Source organism: Camelus dromedarius, chromosome 7, assembly GCF_036321535.1.
Source record: "Camelus dromedarius isolate mCamDro1 chromosome 7, mCamDro1.pat, whole genome shotgun sequence".
Lineage (NCBI taxonomy): Eukaryota > Metazoa > Chordata > Mammalia > Artiodactyla > Camelidae > Camelus > Camelus dromedarius.
The window spans coordinates 75,501,233-75,523,561 of NC_087442.1; the positions used below are offsets into that span (position 1 = coordinate 75,501,233).

The 22,329-nt window shown below is 32.6% G+C and overlaps 1 protein-coding gene across 2 annotated transcripts in view; it reads right to left on the minus strand.

The window, feature by feature from the left end:
* ORC5 (origin recognition complex subunit 5) overlaps positions 1-22,329 on the minus strand; it is a 69,610-nt gene that overhangs the window by 45,142 nt on the left and 2,139 nt on the right. For both annotated transcript variants that reach the window (XM_010984815.3, XM_010984814.3), the window contains exons 2-6: positions 21,625-21,717; positions 18,450-18,650; positions 13,653-13,727; positions 8,412-8,523; positions 3,494-3,624 (exon numbers count right to left, since the gene is read on the minus strand). In XM_010984815.3, the coding sequence (XP_010983117.1) occupies positions 3,494-3,624; positions 8,412-8,523; positions 13,653-13,727; positions 18,450-18,650; positions 21,625-21,717 (612 nt within the window). The remainder of the gene's footprint in view (positions 1-3,493; positions 3,625-8,411; positions 8,524-13,652; positions 13,728-18,449; positions 18,651-21,624; positions 21,718-22,329) is intronic.

Sequence of the window (22,329 nt, forward strand, 5' to 3'; positions counted from 1 at the left end):
AAAAGTGTTCTCCAGCTGTTTGCAGAAGTCAGAGTTAGGTGCATGAGAAGGATTCAACATGCCTTTGCTGGTCTGTAGATGGAGAGTGACACATGACATTCTTACAACCAAAAGGAAATGAATTCTGTCAACAATCTTGACAGAAGCTCTTGAATGAGCTTGGAAGAGATTTTCCCCAGAACCTCAAGATAAGAATATAGTTCAGCCAAAGCTTTAATTTTAGTCTAAAATAACCTAAGAAGAGAAGCCAGCATTGCAGTGCCTGGATTTCTGAACCACAGAACTGTGATCTAACAAGCGTATGCTGTTTTAAGCCACTAATTTGTGGTAATTTGTTATGCAGCAATAGAAGACTAATACACATACTATGGTACAAATATAAAAGCATATTTGAAGGACAAGTAGAAATACTTTCTGAACTGTTTTGCCTTTTTATTTTTATTTACATTTTACTTCTGAAACATTAGAGAAACAAAACTCAGAACTGAAAACATTTGCATTAATAGTAATTTATATGAATTTTTACCAAGCAATGAGGCTTTACTACTTGCCAGGTCTTACTATTCCAAGTTCCCTACACACATTAACTCATCTAATCCTCTAAATTATCCTATGAGGTAGACATTACTGCTATCATCTCTATTGCACAAAGAAGTTAAATTATGCTTTGATTCGCTTCCTCTTCTAAAGATCAGCCACAGAAAGCTCCCCACTTTTAAAGGCTCATGTGATTAGGTGAGAGCCACCCTGATAATTGTCCTCTCTTAAAACAGGATATCTTGAAGCTAGGCAGATTTGGGGAAGAAAAAAAAAAGATTACTTTGGACTGCTCAGCTGCATGTGAAACAGCCAAGTTATGTGTGAGGCAGAGAAGTCTGTACTGTGAGTAGCTTCACTGTGCAAGCTCTCCTCACTCCTGCTGCCCAGAACCCATTCCTCCCACTCTTCAAACATCCACGGGCATCTACCTAGCACCACACTCAAAAATACAATCAACACTTCTAATCCCTAGCAATTCTAATCCTATATCAAACACAGCTATATTACTCAATCAAAATAATTCACAAAAAGTAAATGATCTTCCCAGACATCAATTGCATTTTAAAAGGAGACAATTTATCCAAATGACAGTGTTGTTAGTAATATCACCTAACACTGTTATATTTATTATTTACCAGCACGTAACAGAATATATATCATTTTATACCCAAAGAAATCATCTAAGGTATGTATTCTTGGTCCCACTATAGAAATGAGGAAACTAAAGTACAGAAAAATTAAGTATAATCTCAACATGACACAGCTGGTAAGAAACAGAGTTAAGGTACTTTAATATTAAGTCCCCTGCTAATTCTACCATATATACTACAATTATTTGGCACCCTCTTCTAGATACTATGTCACTAGTCACAGGGCCAAACAAAACAACAACAACAAAAACAGGCATCAGAAACCTGAAACTGAACTCCAAAAGATTACTAAGCTCTGGCTAAGTAATTCATTTTTCTGAGTAATTTCTAAGAAAATTATGATATTTGGAGGGAAAAAGATTTAAAATACAATTAAATTTAATGTGACAGATAACTTAAAACATCATGCAAAACTAAAACTTTGGAAAATAAATTGCTTGGGATTCATATGAGTATAAAAATAACTTTTCAGTTGACCCTCTTAAAAATTATAATTACTATTTTTTAGTAGTATCGTAAGAACTGTCAGAAAAGACAAACCTAGCTGAATATTCACAGTAATACTTTACTTTCTCCTGTCTTATGCTACTCTCACAGAGTTAGTTTCCCAAAAAATAATACTTAAAGAAATATCTATTCCTAAAGCAAATTTAAAAGCACATACATAGGAAAGATTTCTAAAAGAATGTTTTGCAGGTGATTTATTAAACTCTCAAGAAATATGCCACTTTTTTGAAACTAATAATATATATTCACTTGAAGGAAAAATGAAAATATAGAAAATATATCTTTATTATCCTGTTTTACATATGCAGAAAAATAAGAACACTATACTATTTTTGCTTAAAGGTCCTTAAAGATCATTTATTATTTATTAGTATTACCAGCAGTAGTAAAGGCTTAAACCATATTTCAAGCTTCAAGTTTATGAATATGATGTAACAGTAACAAAAAAAGCTGTAACCTCATTCCTAAATAAAATCATTCCTCAGTGAAACTCAAAGGACTTTATAGAAAATATATTTAAATTTTACATTTTCTTTTTCTACAAATAGTTTCCCTAAATAATTCTTCCTTCTTGTACTTAATAACTTACTTTGAAATGGCTGTCAGCACAGATTCCCACAGGATTCAAGGACATCGGTGCTAAGAGTGGTAACTACAACTTATTTCCCATGAAGGACAGTGGATGGGTATTTATTCCTGACTCCATCTCACCTAGGGATTGTGCACTGACCCTCTCCTCTGTTAGCCCCTAAGAATCCCAGACATTCAACTTCCTGAGATGTTAGTGATGAGCTTGAACTAGAACAGCTTGTCTTTTGTTTCTTCCCTACTCAGAAGATGCTTGAAATCTACACTTAAATCAGGAGAGGCTTAAAATTTTAAACTCCCAAATATGTGTTAAATATGAACACAATTTTAAATGGTCATCTTCTCCTATATTCTATCTCAAATACACAATGAATCCCTCTAAGTAATTTTTCAGAGCAAAGAAAATGTACTAAGAAATACAGACTCTGTTCCTTTGAAAGTAACTGTTTTCTAGTCTTAGATACATTACTATTTTCTGTTACATGGGGATGAGATCTTAAGTATTAATAAAATGTTTTTAAAAAGGAAACCAGATATTCTTGCCTCCTTCCTTTTAGATCCTCACAATTAAAGTAGACAGGTCAAAATTAAATATGATAATTAAATTTATGTATGTACTTTACAATTAAAGTAAAATATGATCATTTTCCAAACTGCCTATGAAGTATAAACAGATATTGTTTTAAAAAAAGTTTTTAGAATAATCTCATAAATATTAAAAGCAATCCTTTATTATGAAGATTACTAACTTAAGGTCAGTGGCTAATAAAAGACTAGTATAAAGCCTCTGATCATACTCAAATTCACCTAGATTCCAGACCACTATCACTATATACATAAAACTGAAAAAAATTTGTTACAAAAAATTAGAGATATAAAATTGCTTATTAAGTTTTCACAACTCCTTTTTGTTAATCTTCATTTAAATTTTAATAAAGTTCTACATTTTCTACAATTAGAAAAAAGAGAAAGGAAGAAATTTTAAAAACTCGTAAGGAAGTGTAGAAAGACATAACTAAAGATGAATGAAAGTTTTCTTAACAGGTCAAAGTTTGTACTAACCCACAGACTTCTACCTTTTTATGGTATACTGGCCTCAAAAGGCTATATCCAAATACATTTTCAACTTCTAACCTATTTCACATCATTTCTACATGGAAAAATATTAAAAGACGTACATTTGTTTTTAAAGCAAAATGCCCACTCACCAGATGTCGGAGCTCTTTCAAATCTCGACAGACGGTATAGAAAACTCCGAGAAGAATATTAATGTAGGCAGCATAGAAATCAGCTGAATACTCTGGAGGATAATCATGGGACAGGATCTTTTGAAGGTTCCCTGTTCACAGGACAGAAGTGAACAGAAATGATTGACTGAGCACCCTATTTAGACCATCTAGCATTTTTATAACAAAGGTTAAAACAATAAATACACAGGTTCAGCAATTACTAAGGAATAAAAAAGTTACAAAATTAGAGTAGAAAAGTAATATACATTTCGAAACTGAGGTAAAAGAATTATGAATCTCATGTTCTTAAAAAATTACTAAATTTTACTTAAGACAAATATTAAGCAATGACATCTAGAGAAAATCTCAAGAACCTTATTATAGGCAACATCAACATCAAGGGTGAAAAATAATATGGATTCCAGTTTTTCTGTCAATTCAGTAAATTAACAAGGGGTATTGCATAAACCACCACCAAACTGGAAAATGCTCTTCATTTTTTGTAAAATGAAAAATTCTTTATACACTATCACACGTTTAAAGTCCTAAGCCTGTATTTTATCCTGCTAGAAAAATCATATTGTAGAAGCACAGTTAAAATTAAAGAGAAACAATCACCTATTATTCAAAAGTTCCCAGTTATTGTACCTGAATCAGTCACTCACTAATTACATATTGCAATTCCCTCTGACTTCTGGGTGTAATGGTCTCTTCAGACATGTCAGTTAAGAGTACTCTGAATATGACTAGTACTTTAAGCCTGGTTCTACAGGGTTCAAGACTTTCACAGTACTTACAAGTGAAAACTCTTACAGGATATTCTGATCATTTCAATTTCCTTTTGTCTAAAGATTCCATTAAGTGAGCATTTTTACCATGGACACTTTGCCATTTACCATCAATCCTTGATTTTAACTACTCACTTCTTCCTCACAATCAGTTAGACATAGGTGCAAGATTAAACAATATATATGGCCTATCAATGGATATTAATAAACAGGAATTTAGAAATAGCTATATTAAGGGGACCTTTTAAACAGGGCAGTTGGCCCAAACAAACAATAGCCCAAGAGTACATTTCAAAGCCTTATCTCATGCCTAGAAATATCATCCAAAAGGAATTTCAGATAGAGATCGTTACTGCATCTACATCTTTATAACACAACCACTGGAAAAAGTACACAAAGTCCAAAACTTTGTATTTTTACATTCTAATAGCAAGTTTAAATTTAATGTTACTAAGCTTTTTAAAACACAAGTATTTGATACACTAAAAGCTAATGCCTTAAAACTTGGAGATAAAGTTATGTATATATAATGGCTGCCAAATAACTGGACAGATGGAAGAGAGGAGAGGAAGGGAAAGAGGGAAGGGATGAATGGCTAGACAGATGAACATACATAGACAAAAAAGGTGGTCTCTAAATGCATAGATGAGGAAATCTGGAATTCAGTTAAGTCTCCAGCTCAGACTACATTCCTAAGCGCCTTCTGAACATCTCTATCTAGATATTCCTTAGAATATGAATATGCCTCATATGAAAGCTGATTAAGTGTGACCACTGGCCCATTTCAGCTCTGGTTAAAGTCTTGTAAGAATTAGAATTCTCATCTTGTTGCTGTAAAAGCAGACCAGTTGCTTGGATAGAGACTACAGACAAAATCTCAGAGTACAACTCTACATTAACGAAGTCATGCCAGCTGTAATAGTTTAGGACTACTCAATCTTAGGAAAAATCCCATCTCTAACAGAAAGCTGAAAATAGCATACTAACAGGTAGTAACTAAAGAGAAGAAGAAAGTATTTGATCAGTCTCTTGTCTTAAAATTTCACTATCAAAGTATGGTCTAACACACTAAGAACAACAATTTCTAACTTGGAAAGGGACTTCTGCTTCTAGTCATGAGGGAGTAAGGGGGTCCAGAAATACTCTCCTATAGCAAACAACTAAAAACTAAACAAATCATACAGAACATCTATTTTCAGACATGAAACAAAAGACAATAAATGACTGTGAGACTTGAGAAAAGGGGAACAGTCAAAGAGTCTTACTATCAGCCAGGCTTTCAAACTAGAGGTAATTTTTTTCCTTAAGGAGCCCATGAATCTCAGTGAGTTGAGGAGACAAAGATTAGAGTAGAGAGCTAAGGCAGCAAGAAATTGCAGGGTAGAATACTTAAGAAGGAAGTTATGCAGAGAAAGAGCTCCAGAAATGTACATAGGGGTTGCCCTTGATTCTGGGCTGAATAACCATATGTATATGCACAGAGTAAAACCTCATAAAGACAAGCAAGAACAACTTCTGGGGAAAAAAATTACTGGAGTGCCATAAGTCAAACAATTTCCAGAGTTCAGATAGGGCTATAAACTGTTCATGTTGCCACCAGTAAGAATGGAGGAACTATGCTAAATCCATGAGGCATTCAGCAGAGAAACCAGAAGGACTATGTTTTAGAAGTGGAGCCAAAATTAGCCCTGGAATAAAGGCTTCTCTAGATCCTCTCTCCAAAAGAGATTAAACATAACCTTCAAAGCATCAAATATAACTTCAAGTGATTTAAATGTTTACCAGAAACAAGTCTACAACATCTATCAGTCAACAAAATTACTAACACATGAGAGAGCATAATGGATACACACACCAGGGAAAAATTACTTAACAGAAACAAGCCCAAGATAAAAGAGGTAATGGAATTAGTAGACAAGGACATTAAAACAACTATTAAAAACATGCTCATTTGCTCAAGGATATAAAGGAAAATAAAAGCATAATGAGATCTGTAATGAAAACTTCCACTGGACTAGATTAAATGCAAAATAGACACTTGTAGAAAAAAAGTTCAGTGAACCTGAAGACACAAAGACTATCCCAAATAAAACACAGAGGAAAATAAAATGTAAAATTTAAATAAATACACGAGATTCAGCAGACAATACCAAGGAGTCAAACATACACGTAATGCAGTCCCAGAAAAAGACATGTGTAGGGCAGGGGGAAAGGGGAGACGACAGATAAAATATTTGAAGAAATAAATGGCTAAAATTTTTTCAAAGTTGATGATATTAGCACTCATATATACAAAAAGCTCAAGCAATCTCCAGCAGGATAAATAAGAAACTTTCTATTTTGCCTTTCTATGTCTATAAAGCCCAAATAATAATGTATTATAAGTTTATAGTAAATATATATATAAAAATGTAGGACAAGAATAGCACAAAGGTTGTGAGGTGGGAAATTATAAATCACTGAGATTTTCAGATTTTTTATTAAAGCATAACATTTTGACTGACACAGTAACTAAACCAAAAACCTGATCAACTGCACTATAATCCACCTGAAGGAAAAAATGTATTACCAAAAGATGAGTAGTCTGCATGGGAGAGGCCCCAGAAAACAAGAAATACAGATTGGGCCCCTAGAGATTGCTGCTGAGAGGAGAGGGTGTCTTGAACATCAGATAGCATATTCCTAAAGACGACACACACATCAAGTTATGACTGGATAGCCACTAAGATTATCCTTTTGCTCTGGTTCCAAGCTTACTTACTCAGACAATAATTTGGATATCAATTAATGCTTCCTTTTTGAAAGGCTTTTGGTGTTTCTGAGTTATGTTTAAAAATTGGTATGTTAAAGGTCCTAAAATTTAATAACAGATTAAATTAGGCTCTATATTATATATGCCTCAAAAATCTATTAGCCTACACTCTCTAAAATTGTCAAGATCACTTCAATCATTTAATTATGTCCTCAAATTCTCTCCATCTGTGCTACTTTGTATTCCTATTTTTTAAAAAATTAATCAAATCTTAATTCATTATAGCATTCTTTAATTTCAACTTCATTAAAAAACCAGCATTTTTTATAATATTCTTAAATTCTAAATACTTTTTCAGTACTATGCCTAAAATGGGTCATGAAAAACTTTAACATCTAACAGTGATGACATAGTTACAAAGAAATTTTTTAATGAAATCCTCTGATTTATTCATTTTCTTCCTAACCTTTTCTTGTGATTTTCATGGATGAGAAGCTATTGAAAATAAGGGCTGTCTTCATCTATTCTGGGTTCCTTTCTTCTATCTCAATTAATTAGCTAAGACAGGAGGTGTTACTTGATTGTTGTTCTCGTGAAAACAGGCAAAAATGTGTTGAGCTTAATAATGAATGTTTACAGATGATTAGTTCAGAGGGATAGTGTTAATGATGCCAAGGTCAAAGAATGCTATTTTTTTTATAGCCTCTAACCACCTTATGCTTCAGTTATAATCTTTGAATCAGAAGTATTGTATTTGCATAGTGACAACAAAGGATTAATCTACAAAACTACTAAACAGAAAGCTATTATGTTCTTTCAAAGACAAAAATCATTAGGATCTATGAAATTTAAGATTAAACACAAATTAAAAAAAAACAAGAAACATAAGGACTAGCAGTTGCTACTATAAAAGTTACAGTAATAAAAAATTATATTTACAAAATCAGAAGATACATTCCACACAGCACTTAACTCAAGTGCATGGTATATAAAGATTTCAATATAATTTTACTGTGCTTTGCCAGTCAAGGCTAATTTTTATTTGTATGGATGTTATAATCACAAAACATACATCTTACTGTACTAAAAAAAAAGGTGAAAATACACCTTTTGCACAAATATGTGGAAACTGCTCATTCAAAATATTTTAGTAATTACACAAGAATAACCTCACAGTTCCAAAATAAAACCTACGTATCTATAAATGAAGAAACATAAGCAACACTTTGAGATTGGCAGCAAATCTTAACAGATTAAGCCATCAAAATATTCCCATTTGAACATGTTAGCTTAATCTTTCAAACAACAAAAAACTATTATAGAATGTCATTTGTCAAAACAATGTTTCCAAATTTACCTATGCTATAATCAGGGAAATACAAGACAAATGGCTCAAAGCATCCAGTATTTGGACGAAACTTTTCCCAAACAATTTCACTGAGAAGGAGAACAGTCACATTTCTGTCAGTCTGCAAAAAAAAAAAAAAAAAAAAAAAGAGAGAAATAAAAGTAACTTTGCATTAAAAAATCTTAATCAGAACAGTAATTCCATTTGAATTTTTCTTTCAAAATAAAGCCTGCAAAGTTCCAAATTATATATTGTGCATATAACAAATTATTTGCATATTAATAAGCCATATTTAGAAAACATAATCAAGAAGCTCATCGTTGTATGCAAATTTTCATACTTAATTACTTAGAATTTCCATAAAACTTAGGTTAATCGACAATTCAGATACCCATGACTGCTATGGCAGTCATGTTAGGACTTATTTTATAGAAGTTAAGAAACGTATCTGCTTGAATGATTAAGACAAGACCTTTTTATGGAAATTCTCAAAGAAATCATAGCTTTCAATCAATAAATCAAAAAAAGGCAAAAACTGACGTCTCTCATTATTAAAATGGCTACAGCACCCAGAAGAAAGAAAACAAGTTGAAGATACTGAATATATATTAAAAACACAAACAAGTACAAGTATCTAAAACACCAACACTAAGTAAACAGACATGTTTTAAAATATATTTAGAAATTATAATTAGTATCCCAAATATAACATTAAGAGAACAAGCTCAATGTGTATGTTATCCTTCTACAGAGTGGCCACAAACATTCTATTCATGCTAGTTAGAATTTATCTGTAGACACTTCTGCAGTCTCAACACAAATTTTTATCTTTCCCATGTTCTTTTTGACATCTCCCAAGTTGACAAAGCAGACATGATAGCTGTTTTATTCTATAACTATTCTTAGGACCCAATTTCATAAATTACACTATACTTTGATGGTGATTTACTATTTATTGATTTCTAACTTACATGTAATATTATATTCCAATTTCATTATTTAGAAAAATATACCTCCAGATAACAAAGATAGCTGAGTTCAATAAATTCCACAGAAAATATAGCATCTTTATGAAAGAGAAGAAAAGTTTTTAATTTCAAATGCTCTGTCTTATCAACTTTTAAGAATCTTTGAATTTACTTCTATAGGAATAAAAAAGTATGCTCTAAACATAATCTGTTTAATCATGTTTTTATTTAATTAAAAAAATTTTTATTGAAGTATAATTGAGTTACTGTTAGTTTCAGTTGTATAGTAAAGTGATTCAGTTATACATATACACATATATATTTTTTTCTTCTCAAATTCTTTTCCATTATATGTTATTACCAGAAATTGAACACAGTTCCCTGTGCTACACAGTAGGTCTTAGATGTTTATATATTTTATATATAGTAATGTGTGTCTGTTAATTCCCAGCCCCTAATTTATCCTTCCCTGTCCTTTCCCCCTTGGTAACCATAGTTTGTTTTCTATGTCCATGAGTCTGGTTTTGGTTTGTACATAGAATTTGTATCTTTTTTTTTTTTATCAAGTGATATCACATGATATCTGTCTTTGTCTATATAAGTACTGCAAGCTAATGACTGCACTACTGGAGCTTCTGTCTTTGTCCATACTTCACTAAATGTGATAATCTCTAGGTCCATCCATGTTGCTGCAAATGACAGTATTTCATTCCTTTTTACGACTGAGTAATATTCCATTGTATAAATACACCGCATCTTCTTTATCCAGTTATCTCTTGATGGACATTTAGGTTGTTTCCATGTCTTGGCTGTTGTAAATAGCGCTGCTATGAACATTGTGGTGCATATGTCTTCAAATTATAGTTTTCTCCAGATGTATGCCCAGGAGTGGGACTGCTGGATCATATAGCAAGTCTAGTTTTACTTTTTTAAGGAACTTCCATACTGCCCTCCATAGTGGCTGCACCAATTTACATTCCTACCAACTGTATAAGAGTTTTTTCTTATACCCTTTTCTCCATACCCTTCCCAGTATTTATCGTTTGTGGACTTCTGAATGATGGCCATTCTGACTAGTGTGAGGTGATACCTCATTTCAGTTTTGATTTGCATTTCTCTAATAATTAGTGATATTAAGTATCTTTTCATGTGCCTGTTGGACATCTGGATGTCTTCTTTGGAGAAATGTCTATTTAGGTCTTCTGCTCATTTTTTGATTGGGTTATTTGGTTTTTGATATTAAGCTGTATAAGCTGCTAAATACAATCTTGATTACAAAGCACTGAGTTGTTTTAGCTTTAAAATACTATTATCTAAAAGCATTTTATAAAGGCAGTTTAGAAAATGAGAGGTTAAAAAAATAGAGGATATTCATCAATCTGAAACAATTTTAAATTGGTAATGTTCTTATCTGTTCATCTAAAAGTACTTTCAATGTACAGTAACAGATAATTAAAACTTCATTTATTTCAGTAAGTATTTAGTATACAAAGTAGGAAATGCTTTTGCTGTATTTCTCTTAAGTGAAAATAACATCTTTAAAAATCAAGCATGCTTTCAGAAACATCAAAACAATAATTTTCTTTTCTGATGGAGTTAAGCTTCCTATGAATCTTTTCATTTTCTTCAAATAGTTTCCATAATTAAAAACAAAAAGTGAAAGACGTAAGTACTGTGATGGGATGCATGATCACCATCGCTCAGCATAGGGGAAAAAATGCGGTAAGCTATACAGGAAGGGGAAGTGGACAGCAAGAATGCATTCTGGCCATCAGACAAGGAACACAGCAAAGCAATGGGAAATAGTGAATGAAGACATGAAAAATACAAATACAACATAACACAACAAAACAAAATAGAAAGGGAGGAACAGACCTCTCCTCAAAGAGGATGGGTCGTTGGTCTCAGTAGGTAAAATGCCAAGAGTTAATCAAACTGGGAAAGGCTACACCAAGTAAGGAAACTTCCAAGATAACTCACCAAGAGGTAAATTTATTCTCCTCCTGTTCTCTCCACATCTTCCCCCCAAGACTATTAGTAAAAGTCGACTTTAGGAGTCAGCAATAGGCACACAATGATTTCAGTGGCATTCAGTTGAGAATTTCTAAGTGGCTTCTTGAATTTAAGTAATATATCTAACTTTTCAAAGGTGGAAATGCTCTAGGCACTGTCTCCCCAAATATTTACCCAATTTTCATTATAATGTTCCTTAATACTTAAATAATACATAAAACTAAGTAGGTATAAACTACTTATGCTCAAAGCACTCATAAGATTATAAAACCAAATATTTCAAGTTATAAGTTAAATACAAAACTGTAAAACCAATAAAACTTAAATTAACAATAACTGAATATGATGAACATTACTATTTTGCCCAAACAATCTTTGCTCACTTCATGAATATGATACTAAGAGGAAACAGCCATGGCCGTTAATTTTTCCTTTTTTTTTTTTTTTTTTAATTGAAGCATAGTCAGTTATAATGTGTCAATTTCTGGTATAGAGCACAGTGTTTTAGTCACACATATACATATATTTATTTTCAGATTCTTTTTCATTATAGGTGACTATGAGATACTGAATATAGTTTCCTGTACTATACAGAAGAAATTTATTTTTTATTGGTTTTATATATAGTAGTTAATATTTGCAGATCTCAAACTCCCAATTTATCCCTTCCCACCCCTTTCCCCCAGTAACCATAACCTTGTTTACTATGTCTGAGTCTGTTTCTGTTTTGTAGATAGGTTCATTAGTCTTTTTTTTTTTTTAAGATTCCGCATATGAGTGATATCATATGGTATTTTTCTTTCTCTTTCTGGCTTATTTCACTTAGAATGATGATCTCCAGATGCATCCATGTTGCTGCAAGTGGCATTATTTTATTCTTTTTTATTGCTGAGTAGTATTCCACTGTTTAAATATATCACAGCTTCTTTGTCCAGTCATCTGTCAATAGACATTTAGATTGTTTCCATGTCTTGGCTATTGTATATAGTGCTGCTCTGAACACTGGGGTGCATGTGTCTTTTTGAATTAGAGTTCCCTCTAGATATATGCCCAGGAATGGGACTGCTGGATCATAAGTCTATTTTTAGTTTTTTGAGGAATCTCCAAACTGTTTTCCACAATGGCTGCATCAAACTGCATTCCCACCAACCGTGTAAGAGGGTTTCCTTTTCTCCACATCCTTACCAGTATCTATCATTTGTGGACTTTTGAATGATGGCCATTCTGAGCAGTGTGAGGTGATACCTCTTTGTAGTTTTGATTTGCATTCCTCTGATAATTAGCAACACTGAGAATTTTTTCTTGTGCCTATTGGTCATTTATATGTCTTCACTGGAGAATTGTTTGTTTAGGTCCTCTGCCCATTTTTGGATTGGGTTATTTGTTTTTTTGCTATTAAGTTGTAAGAGCTGTTTATACATTCTGGAAATTAAGCCTCTATCAGTCACATCATTTGCAAGTATCCTCTCCCATTCCATAGGCTGTTGTTTTGTTTTGCTTATGGCTTCCTTTGCTGTGCAAAAGCTTATAAGTTTAATTAGGCCTCATTTATTTTTGCTTTTATTTCTATTGCCTTGGAAGACTGCCCTAGGAGAGAACTGCTAAGATTTATGTCAGAAAACATTTTGCCTATGTTTTCTTCTAGGAAGTTTGCAGTGTCTTGTCTTAAATATAAGTCTTTAAGCCATTTTGAGTTTATTTCTGTCAAACTACTACCTGTTGTTGCCATCATATTATTATTTAGTTTTCACCTGACACATATACATAGTAAGTCCATCCCTGTTCTTTTCTCATTAGGCTAACATTAGAGTAGAATTAATACTATTTGGTGCAAAGATAATTATAAACTAAAACCAAAGCTGGTTCTGAAAACTGAGTAGCCATGAGACAGAATTCCAGATAATCCAGAATAGACATATCATTCTTTTTTTAGATTACTGAAAAGAAAATTTTAAAATCCTTGCAGAGAGTTTAAAGTCTAGGCCCCCAGCCACCATTTACTCTAGAAAACACTTAAGCTCTCTTTAACAGAAAGCTGTGTTAATAACTTCACAATCAAAAATAAAAGCTAAAATAACTGAATAAGTGTTATCAAGGTACAAATTGCTTTAACTTTGAAAAAATCCTTAACTTCACTCATAATATAGAAATGCATATTAAACATATATTAAAAAATTATTTCTCACCTATCATACTGGCAAAATGAAAAAACTGAACAACACAATTTAATGATTAGGCCATAGGGGAAAAAGACTCATATATTACTTACCAATTCTTGTAACCTAAGAAACCCAGGTAAAAGATTAGCTTCCATATCTCTTAGATACTCTGCTTTATCGAGAACCTTATTAAAAAAAAATGCAAAATCAATTTAAAAAGCTTTTTACAAAACATTTACATAATATATGCACAATTCAAGACTAATTTCCCATGATAAGAAATTATAATTTATGAATTAATTTCTAAATGTTATTTACAGTTGTAGAAGACATTTCAAATAGGTCAAATAAGTTAAAAAAATTAATAACAACATGTTTTAACCCAATTTCTAAATAGACAATGAGTCACAGTTACACTAAAAAATACTTGTTTTAAAGATACACTATCAAAAAGGTAATGAATTAGATGCTCTAAGATTTGCTCTATACATTTTCTTAGGTATACAAGAAATACAACCGTGTATTTTTTAATTTCATTTGATAAAAGATAAATGTCTACCAATGAACCAATAATTACAGAGCTTTCTGACCTGAGAGAGAGAGAAAAGAAAATTCTGGATTTCATCACACAGAACTTTTCTTGTTTGAACTTTGTAACTGCATGCTGAACCCAGTTTACCTAGAAAACTGATCATGTCAAGAAAGATTAAATTTTTGTTCAGTATGATGATAATGCTATTGGGATTTTTTTTTAAAGGTACTTATCTTTGAGCTATACAGTGTATCTATACTATATACAAATATGTATATACACATTTACAGAAGACATATAATACATATATAGTAGAAATATACAGTATACAGAGATATATGTTATATATATATGCTTATGGATGACATGATAGGATGCAGGAAACAATGAATAGGGTTTAAGTAACAAATATGGCCACACATTAGTAATTACTAAATAGTTAATACTAATTAATAATTATTGAAGTGATGGGTTCATTGGGATACATTACGCTATTCTCTATATATTTAAATTTTTTCCTATTTATTTATTTATTTGTTGGGAGGAGGTAATCAGGTTTGTTTATTTTATTTTATTTTTTTAAATGGAGGTACTGGAGATTGAATCCAGGAACTTGCACGCACTCTACCACTGAGCTATACCTTCCCCCTTATAAGTTTAAAATTTCATAATAAAAAAATGTTAAAAAAAAATCTGCTTCAAAAGGTCATCCATCAGTCCATCAAAAAAATATAAAGGTCTTAAAAGCACTATCTAAAATATTTAATCTAACTTTCATTTTTACTTTTTGCTATGGAAATTTTAAAATATACACAAAAGTAGGGAAATTAGTACCATGAATTCCCATATATACTTCACCCAACCCTAACAAATACCAACATACGGTCAATCTTGTTTCTTCTATCCACTGTCACCCCTCAACTCTCCCTTCTACCGTCTTGCTGGATTACTTCAAAACAAACCCCAGACATATTATTCCATTCATAAATATGTCATTATGTGGCCCTAAGAGATGAGAGGAGACTTTTTTAAAACATAACTAGAGTATTATTATCATGTCTAAAAAATTTAACAATATGACTTAATATCATTTAATAACCAATATTCAAATTTCTCTACTTGTCTTCCTAGAGTTGGCTTATTTGATTCAGGATCCAGAAGGGTCCATGTGTACCTTATATTTGGTTTATTTATCTTCTAAGTCTGTTTTAAATTATGAGTTCCCCAGAACCTTCTATTTTCTCTTGTTATTTATTTGTTATGTAGCAAACAAACAAATCATCTGTGATGTAGAATATTCCACATGCTGGACTGGCTGACTGCAACTCTGTAGTGTCATTTAACATGTTCCTATATCCCCTGTATTTCCTATAAGAGTCTATAAATCTAGATGTTTCATCAGATTTAGGTTCAAATTCGGGGCAAGAATATTTCACAAACAGTGCTGTATATTTCTTACTGAATTACATCAGCAGGTGCAATGCCTGATTGTCTCTCTTTTCTGTCATGTTAAGACTGATTTACAAGTTCAGGCATCATCAGTCTGACCCATCCATTAAAAAGTTCTCCAGCAGCCTTTCACCAAATGATTTCAGCATCAATTGATGATCATGGCCGATATCCATTATTTCACTGGAGACTGCAAAACTATAATCTTCTATGATCCTTTCTGCATTTATTAGAGGATATTTTTTCTAAAAAGAACGTTCCCTTATCCATTATTTAGCTATCTAGAAATAAAGTTCACACGGAATCAGAGTTTGACTCTCTCCTTTTACATATCAGTTTTCATAATAATGAGTTTATGCCTGTATTAGTTATCTGTGGTTGCTATAACATATTACTACAAACTTGATGGCTTAAAACAGACTAAAATTTTAATCTCTTTTACTATTGAAGGTCTTTTGTGATTCCATACACATTTTAGGATAGTTTTTTCTATTTCTGTGAAAACTGCCATTTGATAGAGATTGCACCGTATCTATAGATGGCTGTGGGTAGTATGGACAACTTAACAATAGCAATTCTTTTGATCATGAGCTTTTGTGTCTTTTTTAAACGACCCAAGAAGCGTTGGGTCATTTCTATTACAGCAAGATGTTCTAGGTTCATCTTGTGCATTTTCTTCCCAGAACTAAAATGACCTCTTTTCCAAGGAAGGTTTTTAAAAAATATTTACACTTTATTAATAAATCTTACTGCAAATTATAATCATTTAAAATGGGAATACAATTAAAATGAAGGAAATATTATTTCCTTGAATAGTCCAAAGTGTTTTGTATCTGTTTTATTAATCAATAGACAGCTTGAAACAATGTATGAGAGTAATCAACTTAAGATACTTCATTCCTAATTCATTTAGACAAAATAAACCTAAAATTATTTACTGCTAAAAAGACAGAAATTAGTTTCTCCACTTTGCATTCTCAATATGCAATTTCCCCATCAATCTCCATTTAAAAACTCTCTAATCCAGGACACAGATTAATTCAAATAAATTGGTCCATTTTTATGGCCATTTTAATGCAAAACACAATGCTGAAGCAGTCAGTTAATAGTTCATTCTTCTGATTTGATATAGTTAACCCACTGCAATTAATGATTTTATGGTATTCTAATAAATGATCCTTCCTCAAAAGCAACTATCAAATAAGTAATATTCAAATAAGTAAAAATTTTAATTGAGACAGAAATATTTAAAAATAATTTACACGAAGGTATCTTAATAGACTCTTGATTTGTAAGCTAGTTAATTGACTAGAAAACATTCTCAGCCATCTTTCTGCATTATTTCCTAAGTACTGAAGCTTACCAATACATACATATATTAGATAGGTGAACATTCTATGGATCTACTCTAAATAATGTTCTATGCTAAACACCTGCACATTTTTCCACTCTAAAGTACCACATCTGATATATTACATAGTAACCTGCTTATTATCTATCTTCCTTAATTAGACTATAAGATGCAAGTGGGCAGGATTTTGTCCCTGTTCTATCTCCAGTATCTAGAACAGTATGTGGCATTTAGGAAGTGTTCATTAAATATTTGAATAAATAAATGAGTACAATTAAAATGCAGAAGGAACTGGTTTATACATTTAAGGAAATGCAAGAATGCATAAGATTTGGTCCCTTCAGTGAGTTTATAACTTAGCTGTTATAAGAAGGTTTTATATTAAGATTAAATTTTAGTTCCAGAGATAATAGTTTTTTAAAAAGGATATAGTATTATAAAAATGCACTAATGTAAAACATATTACTTATCTTCAGTTGTCTACTAGTTATTTTAACATTCATATAACAACTCAAACTTAGCCAGTCTAAAATCAAATGACTCATCTTTCTCAGACCTACTCCATACACAGATGAAAAGTTTGACCTTAGCTGTCTCTTCTATTTATACCTTTCTGCACCTTCTGTCCCAACTTGAGTCCACTCTAATGTAAACAGTTACAAGAGCCTCAAACCATCTGACCTATGTTTCACCCCCCTCCAATCCACCCATTCAACATGCCTTCATAGTAATCTTCCTAAAGCATATTTGTTGCTCTAAAGTCTTCACTACCTCCTCTCACTGCCTAGGAAATGAAATAAAAAAACATTACTATGGTTTTCAAGACACTCCACAATCTAACCCCACCTACCGTTCTAGTCTTCCTTTTCTTCCTTCATATTTCATAACCCACTAAGACTAAACTACTTGGCATTCCCTGGCCTCCATTCCCATCTGTATGTCTTTGCCTAATTCCCTCCATCTGAAACTTCTCTTCTCCAGTTTCTTCTTAAAAACACCCTAACAATTCCTTTAGGTCTACCTCAAATGTTATCACCTCATAAAGCTGTACAAGATGTGCCTGAGTCAGCACTTTTCATCTCACGGCTATCACTTATCACATTCTGCATGTAGTCCTAAATGAGAACATCATAACTCTTCTATTAAACTGAAGCTCCCTTTAGATAAGAAATACATCTAGACTCACAAATATAGAGAACAAACTAGTCATCAGCAGTGAAAAGAGGAAGGTGGGGGGTGCAAGAAAGGGGTAGGGAATAAAAAAGTACAAACTACTACATATAAAATAAGCTGTAAGCATATATTGTACAGCACAGAGGATACAGCCAATATTTTATAACTATAAATGCAGTATAACTTTTAAAAATTAAGAATCAATATGCTGTACACCTGAAACTTATATAATACTGTACATCAACTATACCTCAATTAGAAAAAAAGAAATACATCTAAAACATTTCTATATCCCTTAAGCACCTTGCACAATGCACTGTACATAATGAGACCCAAAACATATGGAAATTGATCTAATAAATCAGTTTTCAAATAAGAGATAAATGAAATTAAGTTACTTACAATATATACAGTCTGATCCTTGAGACTTTCAGCTTTGGTTATTTGTTTAAACAAGCGAACAAAGTCATTAAATGTTTCACAGGTTATTTGAGTAGAACATTCATCCTCTGAAGAACTAAGATGATTCAACTTGTTTAGAATTTGTTCCAAAAGCAGCCTCAAGGTAAAGCATTCAACGCAATTCACAAAGACATGTGGGAGCTGAACCAAAAACCAAAAAACGTGTAATAAGAAAACACACATATACAATAATGGCTCTGCTGGATATTCCCCATTTGCCCTTCTAAGTGCATACCTCACCATTCTCCAAACTGCTCTGTGCTCCAGGAGGCTGACTACTAAAGACTATCACCCAGACTCTTGTTTTCTAGCTCTGGTTGGATTCAGCCAATGGAACGAACCAAGAGACTGAAGGAGAGTGATAAAAGAAAAAGCTGAATATTTCCTTGACTCTCTCCCCCAACCTTTGGCGACCCAGAGTTTAACAGTGGCTGATCTTCTATCAAAGGCTACAGCTCAAATTGGGCAGATCCCCGTCAAAGGCTTAATCTCTTGCTGGGGTCTGATAATAGCTCCTTCCCATGGTCCATTCAGTCTCAGGGAGGTAAAGGCTGTCAGTGCATCACCATCTCTTACTGGTTCCCTTAACATTTCAACCTTTGTAAAATAGTCCCTCCATTAAACTCATTTCAATTATTTGAATTTTCATCTGTTTCCTACAGGGATTTAAAGCAAACCTGAATTTTCCTCTAAAGAATTCTTACAAGAAATTCAAGTACATGTGAACAAAAAATTCTTAGCAGGAATTTCTTACTTAAAAGTTTAAGATAGTATTTTTAATGATGGGAAAACCTAGATCAAAAAAGAATTTTAATAAGAGTTAGAAACCAAAGTAATCATCCTATGAGAACTGAGAACCCATTCTTCGCTTAGAGAACTATCAAAGTGGAGGTAATTTGAAAAGCAACAAGGAAACAAAAGACTTACAAATCTAGTCTGTTCTCAAATGAAATCACAAAAGCAGTAATGATCATTCAGAAGACAGCTTTTAGCATCTAGCAAATAGTGGAATCCATAACTATTTTTAGTGACATTCTATAAATCTCACCCATTAAGGAGGCTTTTCTTTCTTTCTCAGAGTAAAAGTGTAACTCAGGCTCCATTATATTTACTTAGGTACAATTTCTCCAGCATTTTCTAACCTCTTTAACCTCATTCTTTTACAAACTACAGTCCACAATAACTCTGTTATGGGTGTCTTGCTTACTGCTATGTGTGTGCTATTCATGACCTGTAATGGTAGCATTTTCTAAGTGTTTCTTTGTGTACCTATATCAGAAGTAGTGATAACCATTATTTATTACAATGATTAAGTAGAAGCAAAAAATCATGTGCAGTAAAAAATGAAACACAGCCCTTAAATACGGACCTTTGGTATTCAGTTGTCATGCTTTTTTATTCAATATAGATTTTTTTGGACACTGGAGTTTCAAATGCAAATGTCTGATCCAGGACCTTGTACACTCAGGTTCTGAAGTCTGGTATGAAGCCCAGACATCTGTATTTTAAAATGCACAGGCAATCTTTAGGATCAAAGGCTAAAATCCACAAGTTGATACATGCCAAGAACTGTACTAGGAATAATCTCAAGAAACTCACAGACTCAAGCCAGGGAAACACAAACATCTATCACAGCTGAAAAGGATAAATATTACAACAGAATTAAGCACAGAGTACTGAGGTTGCACAACAGAGGGGCATCTAACACATCCTAGAGAGTCAAGAAAGGCTACCAAGTGTTAAATGTAAGGAAACCTAGCAAAATAAATAAGCATTTACCAAGCAATAGGGTAGGAGAGGTGGAGTGAATGAGTACAAGAAAGCCATTCCTAGCAGAGGGAGCAGTATGTACCAAGGGATGAAAATAAGAGACAGCAAGAACTATAAGTAGTTTAGTATGCTACACAGAACATGCATACTCTGAGGTAGAGCTAGGACTGGGGTAAGAAACTACAGCATATGGGCCAGCCATTCGTTCTGATATATAAAACTATATGAGAACACAGCCATGACCATTCAGAAAGATACTGTCCATAGCTGCTTTCACAATAAGACAGAGTCAAGTAGTAGTAATGGAAACTTTATGGCCCACAAGTCTAAAACATATACTATCTGGCATATAAGAAAAAGTCTGCCCATCCCTGGCTTAGGATATAAAAGAGAGTGTGGCAATAATCACAAATAATAGCAGCTAACTTTTATTGAGTGCTTACTATATACTAAACATTGTGATAGGCACTCTTCATGTATTAATTCACTGAATTCTCACAATTTTAAATGTTGTCACTATCAGCCCCACTTATCAGATGGGGAAAGTACTAAAGGGTGAACCCAGAAGAACATGAGTCTGCCAGACTCTACCCCAAACTCTTAGCCATTATATTATGAAAAATAAACTAAATTCAGCTCATGAAGAGTTTTATATGTCAGGCAAAGCACCTGAACATTTTCCTGAAGATCCTATGTAAGATTTTCATGGACTAGCTGCAGGGTGAAGAACAGACTGCACTTAGGAAGCTGTTGTAGAAATAAATGGAAGAAACAATGGTAAATGAAATTCAGATAGCAACAGTGGCTCTGCTTAAAGCTACATGGAGTCAAGACATTAATGTAGAATCAACAGAACATGTTTACTGGTTCAATTTACTGAGAGAGTGAGAATGAAGAAAAAGCAAAAAGCAAGCTTGGACACCTGAAAGGCAATATGGGAAGAAGGGTGGGGTAAAGGTGTTATATTTAGTTTTGTACTTGTGAAGGTTCAGACTTATCAATATCAATATTACAAATATTACAACAATGGAAAAGAAACAGATGTCAATATTTTTAAAAGAATTTATTATTAGTGTGTTTTCCCCCCAATATTATCAGCCAGTGAAAGTTAGAGAGAGGAATTGGTTCTACTTGAAAAATACTTTCTAACATCAAGGCTCAAGTTATCTAACAATGCCTTCTGAAACTTACAGTCTTTGAAGGTATTCAAACAAAAGTTGGTCAGAAATGTTTTATGTAGAAGATACTCCTTCAGAGAAAGGTAAACTAAACATCTCCCAGATCCCTTCTATTTCTAGGAGTCTATGAGTAAAGGCCAATCAATATTGAGTTTGGGTAGTCTTACCTCCAAAGTTTTCAACAAAGTTTGTGTTACATAGGTCTTTCCACTGGCAGTATGTCCATAAATAAAAATGGATGGAAAGCTGAAATGATGTCTCTAGGGGAGAAAAGACAAACATCAGCCTGTACATACAAAACAGAAAATATTTATCAACTTCTGAGAAATTTTTACATGGTAAAGTAAAATATTCAATCCAAACTATCCCAACAGTGAGCATTTAGTCATCAGCACACTTTCTTGAAATTTCTGGAAAATTTTATTTGGCCTATTTATTACATATATTACTATATATACTTACACCTTTTATTATTGTACAAGTTTATATTTATAAATACTTGTATTTTCAAATTTATTGGAGATTTAACAGATTTTTCAAAAATAATTTTGATTATACTCCATTTTTTTATTAACCCTTTTGTATAGAATCTAATCCCACAGGCTGCAACTTCACTGTACATTTTTAAACTTTAAAACTAAGTTTTATATATATATATAATATATATAACATACAAATATGTGTTAATTGACTGTTTATCGGCAAGGGCAAGTAGTTTAGCTTGGGGGGAGTCAAAAGTTACATGCTGATTTTCGACTTCACAGGGAATCAGTACCCTTAACTCTTACATTGTTCAAGGGTCAACCACATTTATTACATTCGAGCCATCAAGTTACAAATGTCCTGTTTACAAGACAAATCAGGAAGTCAAA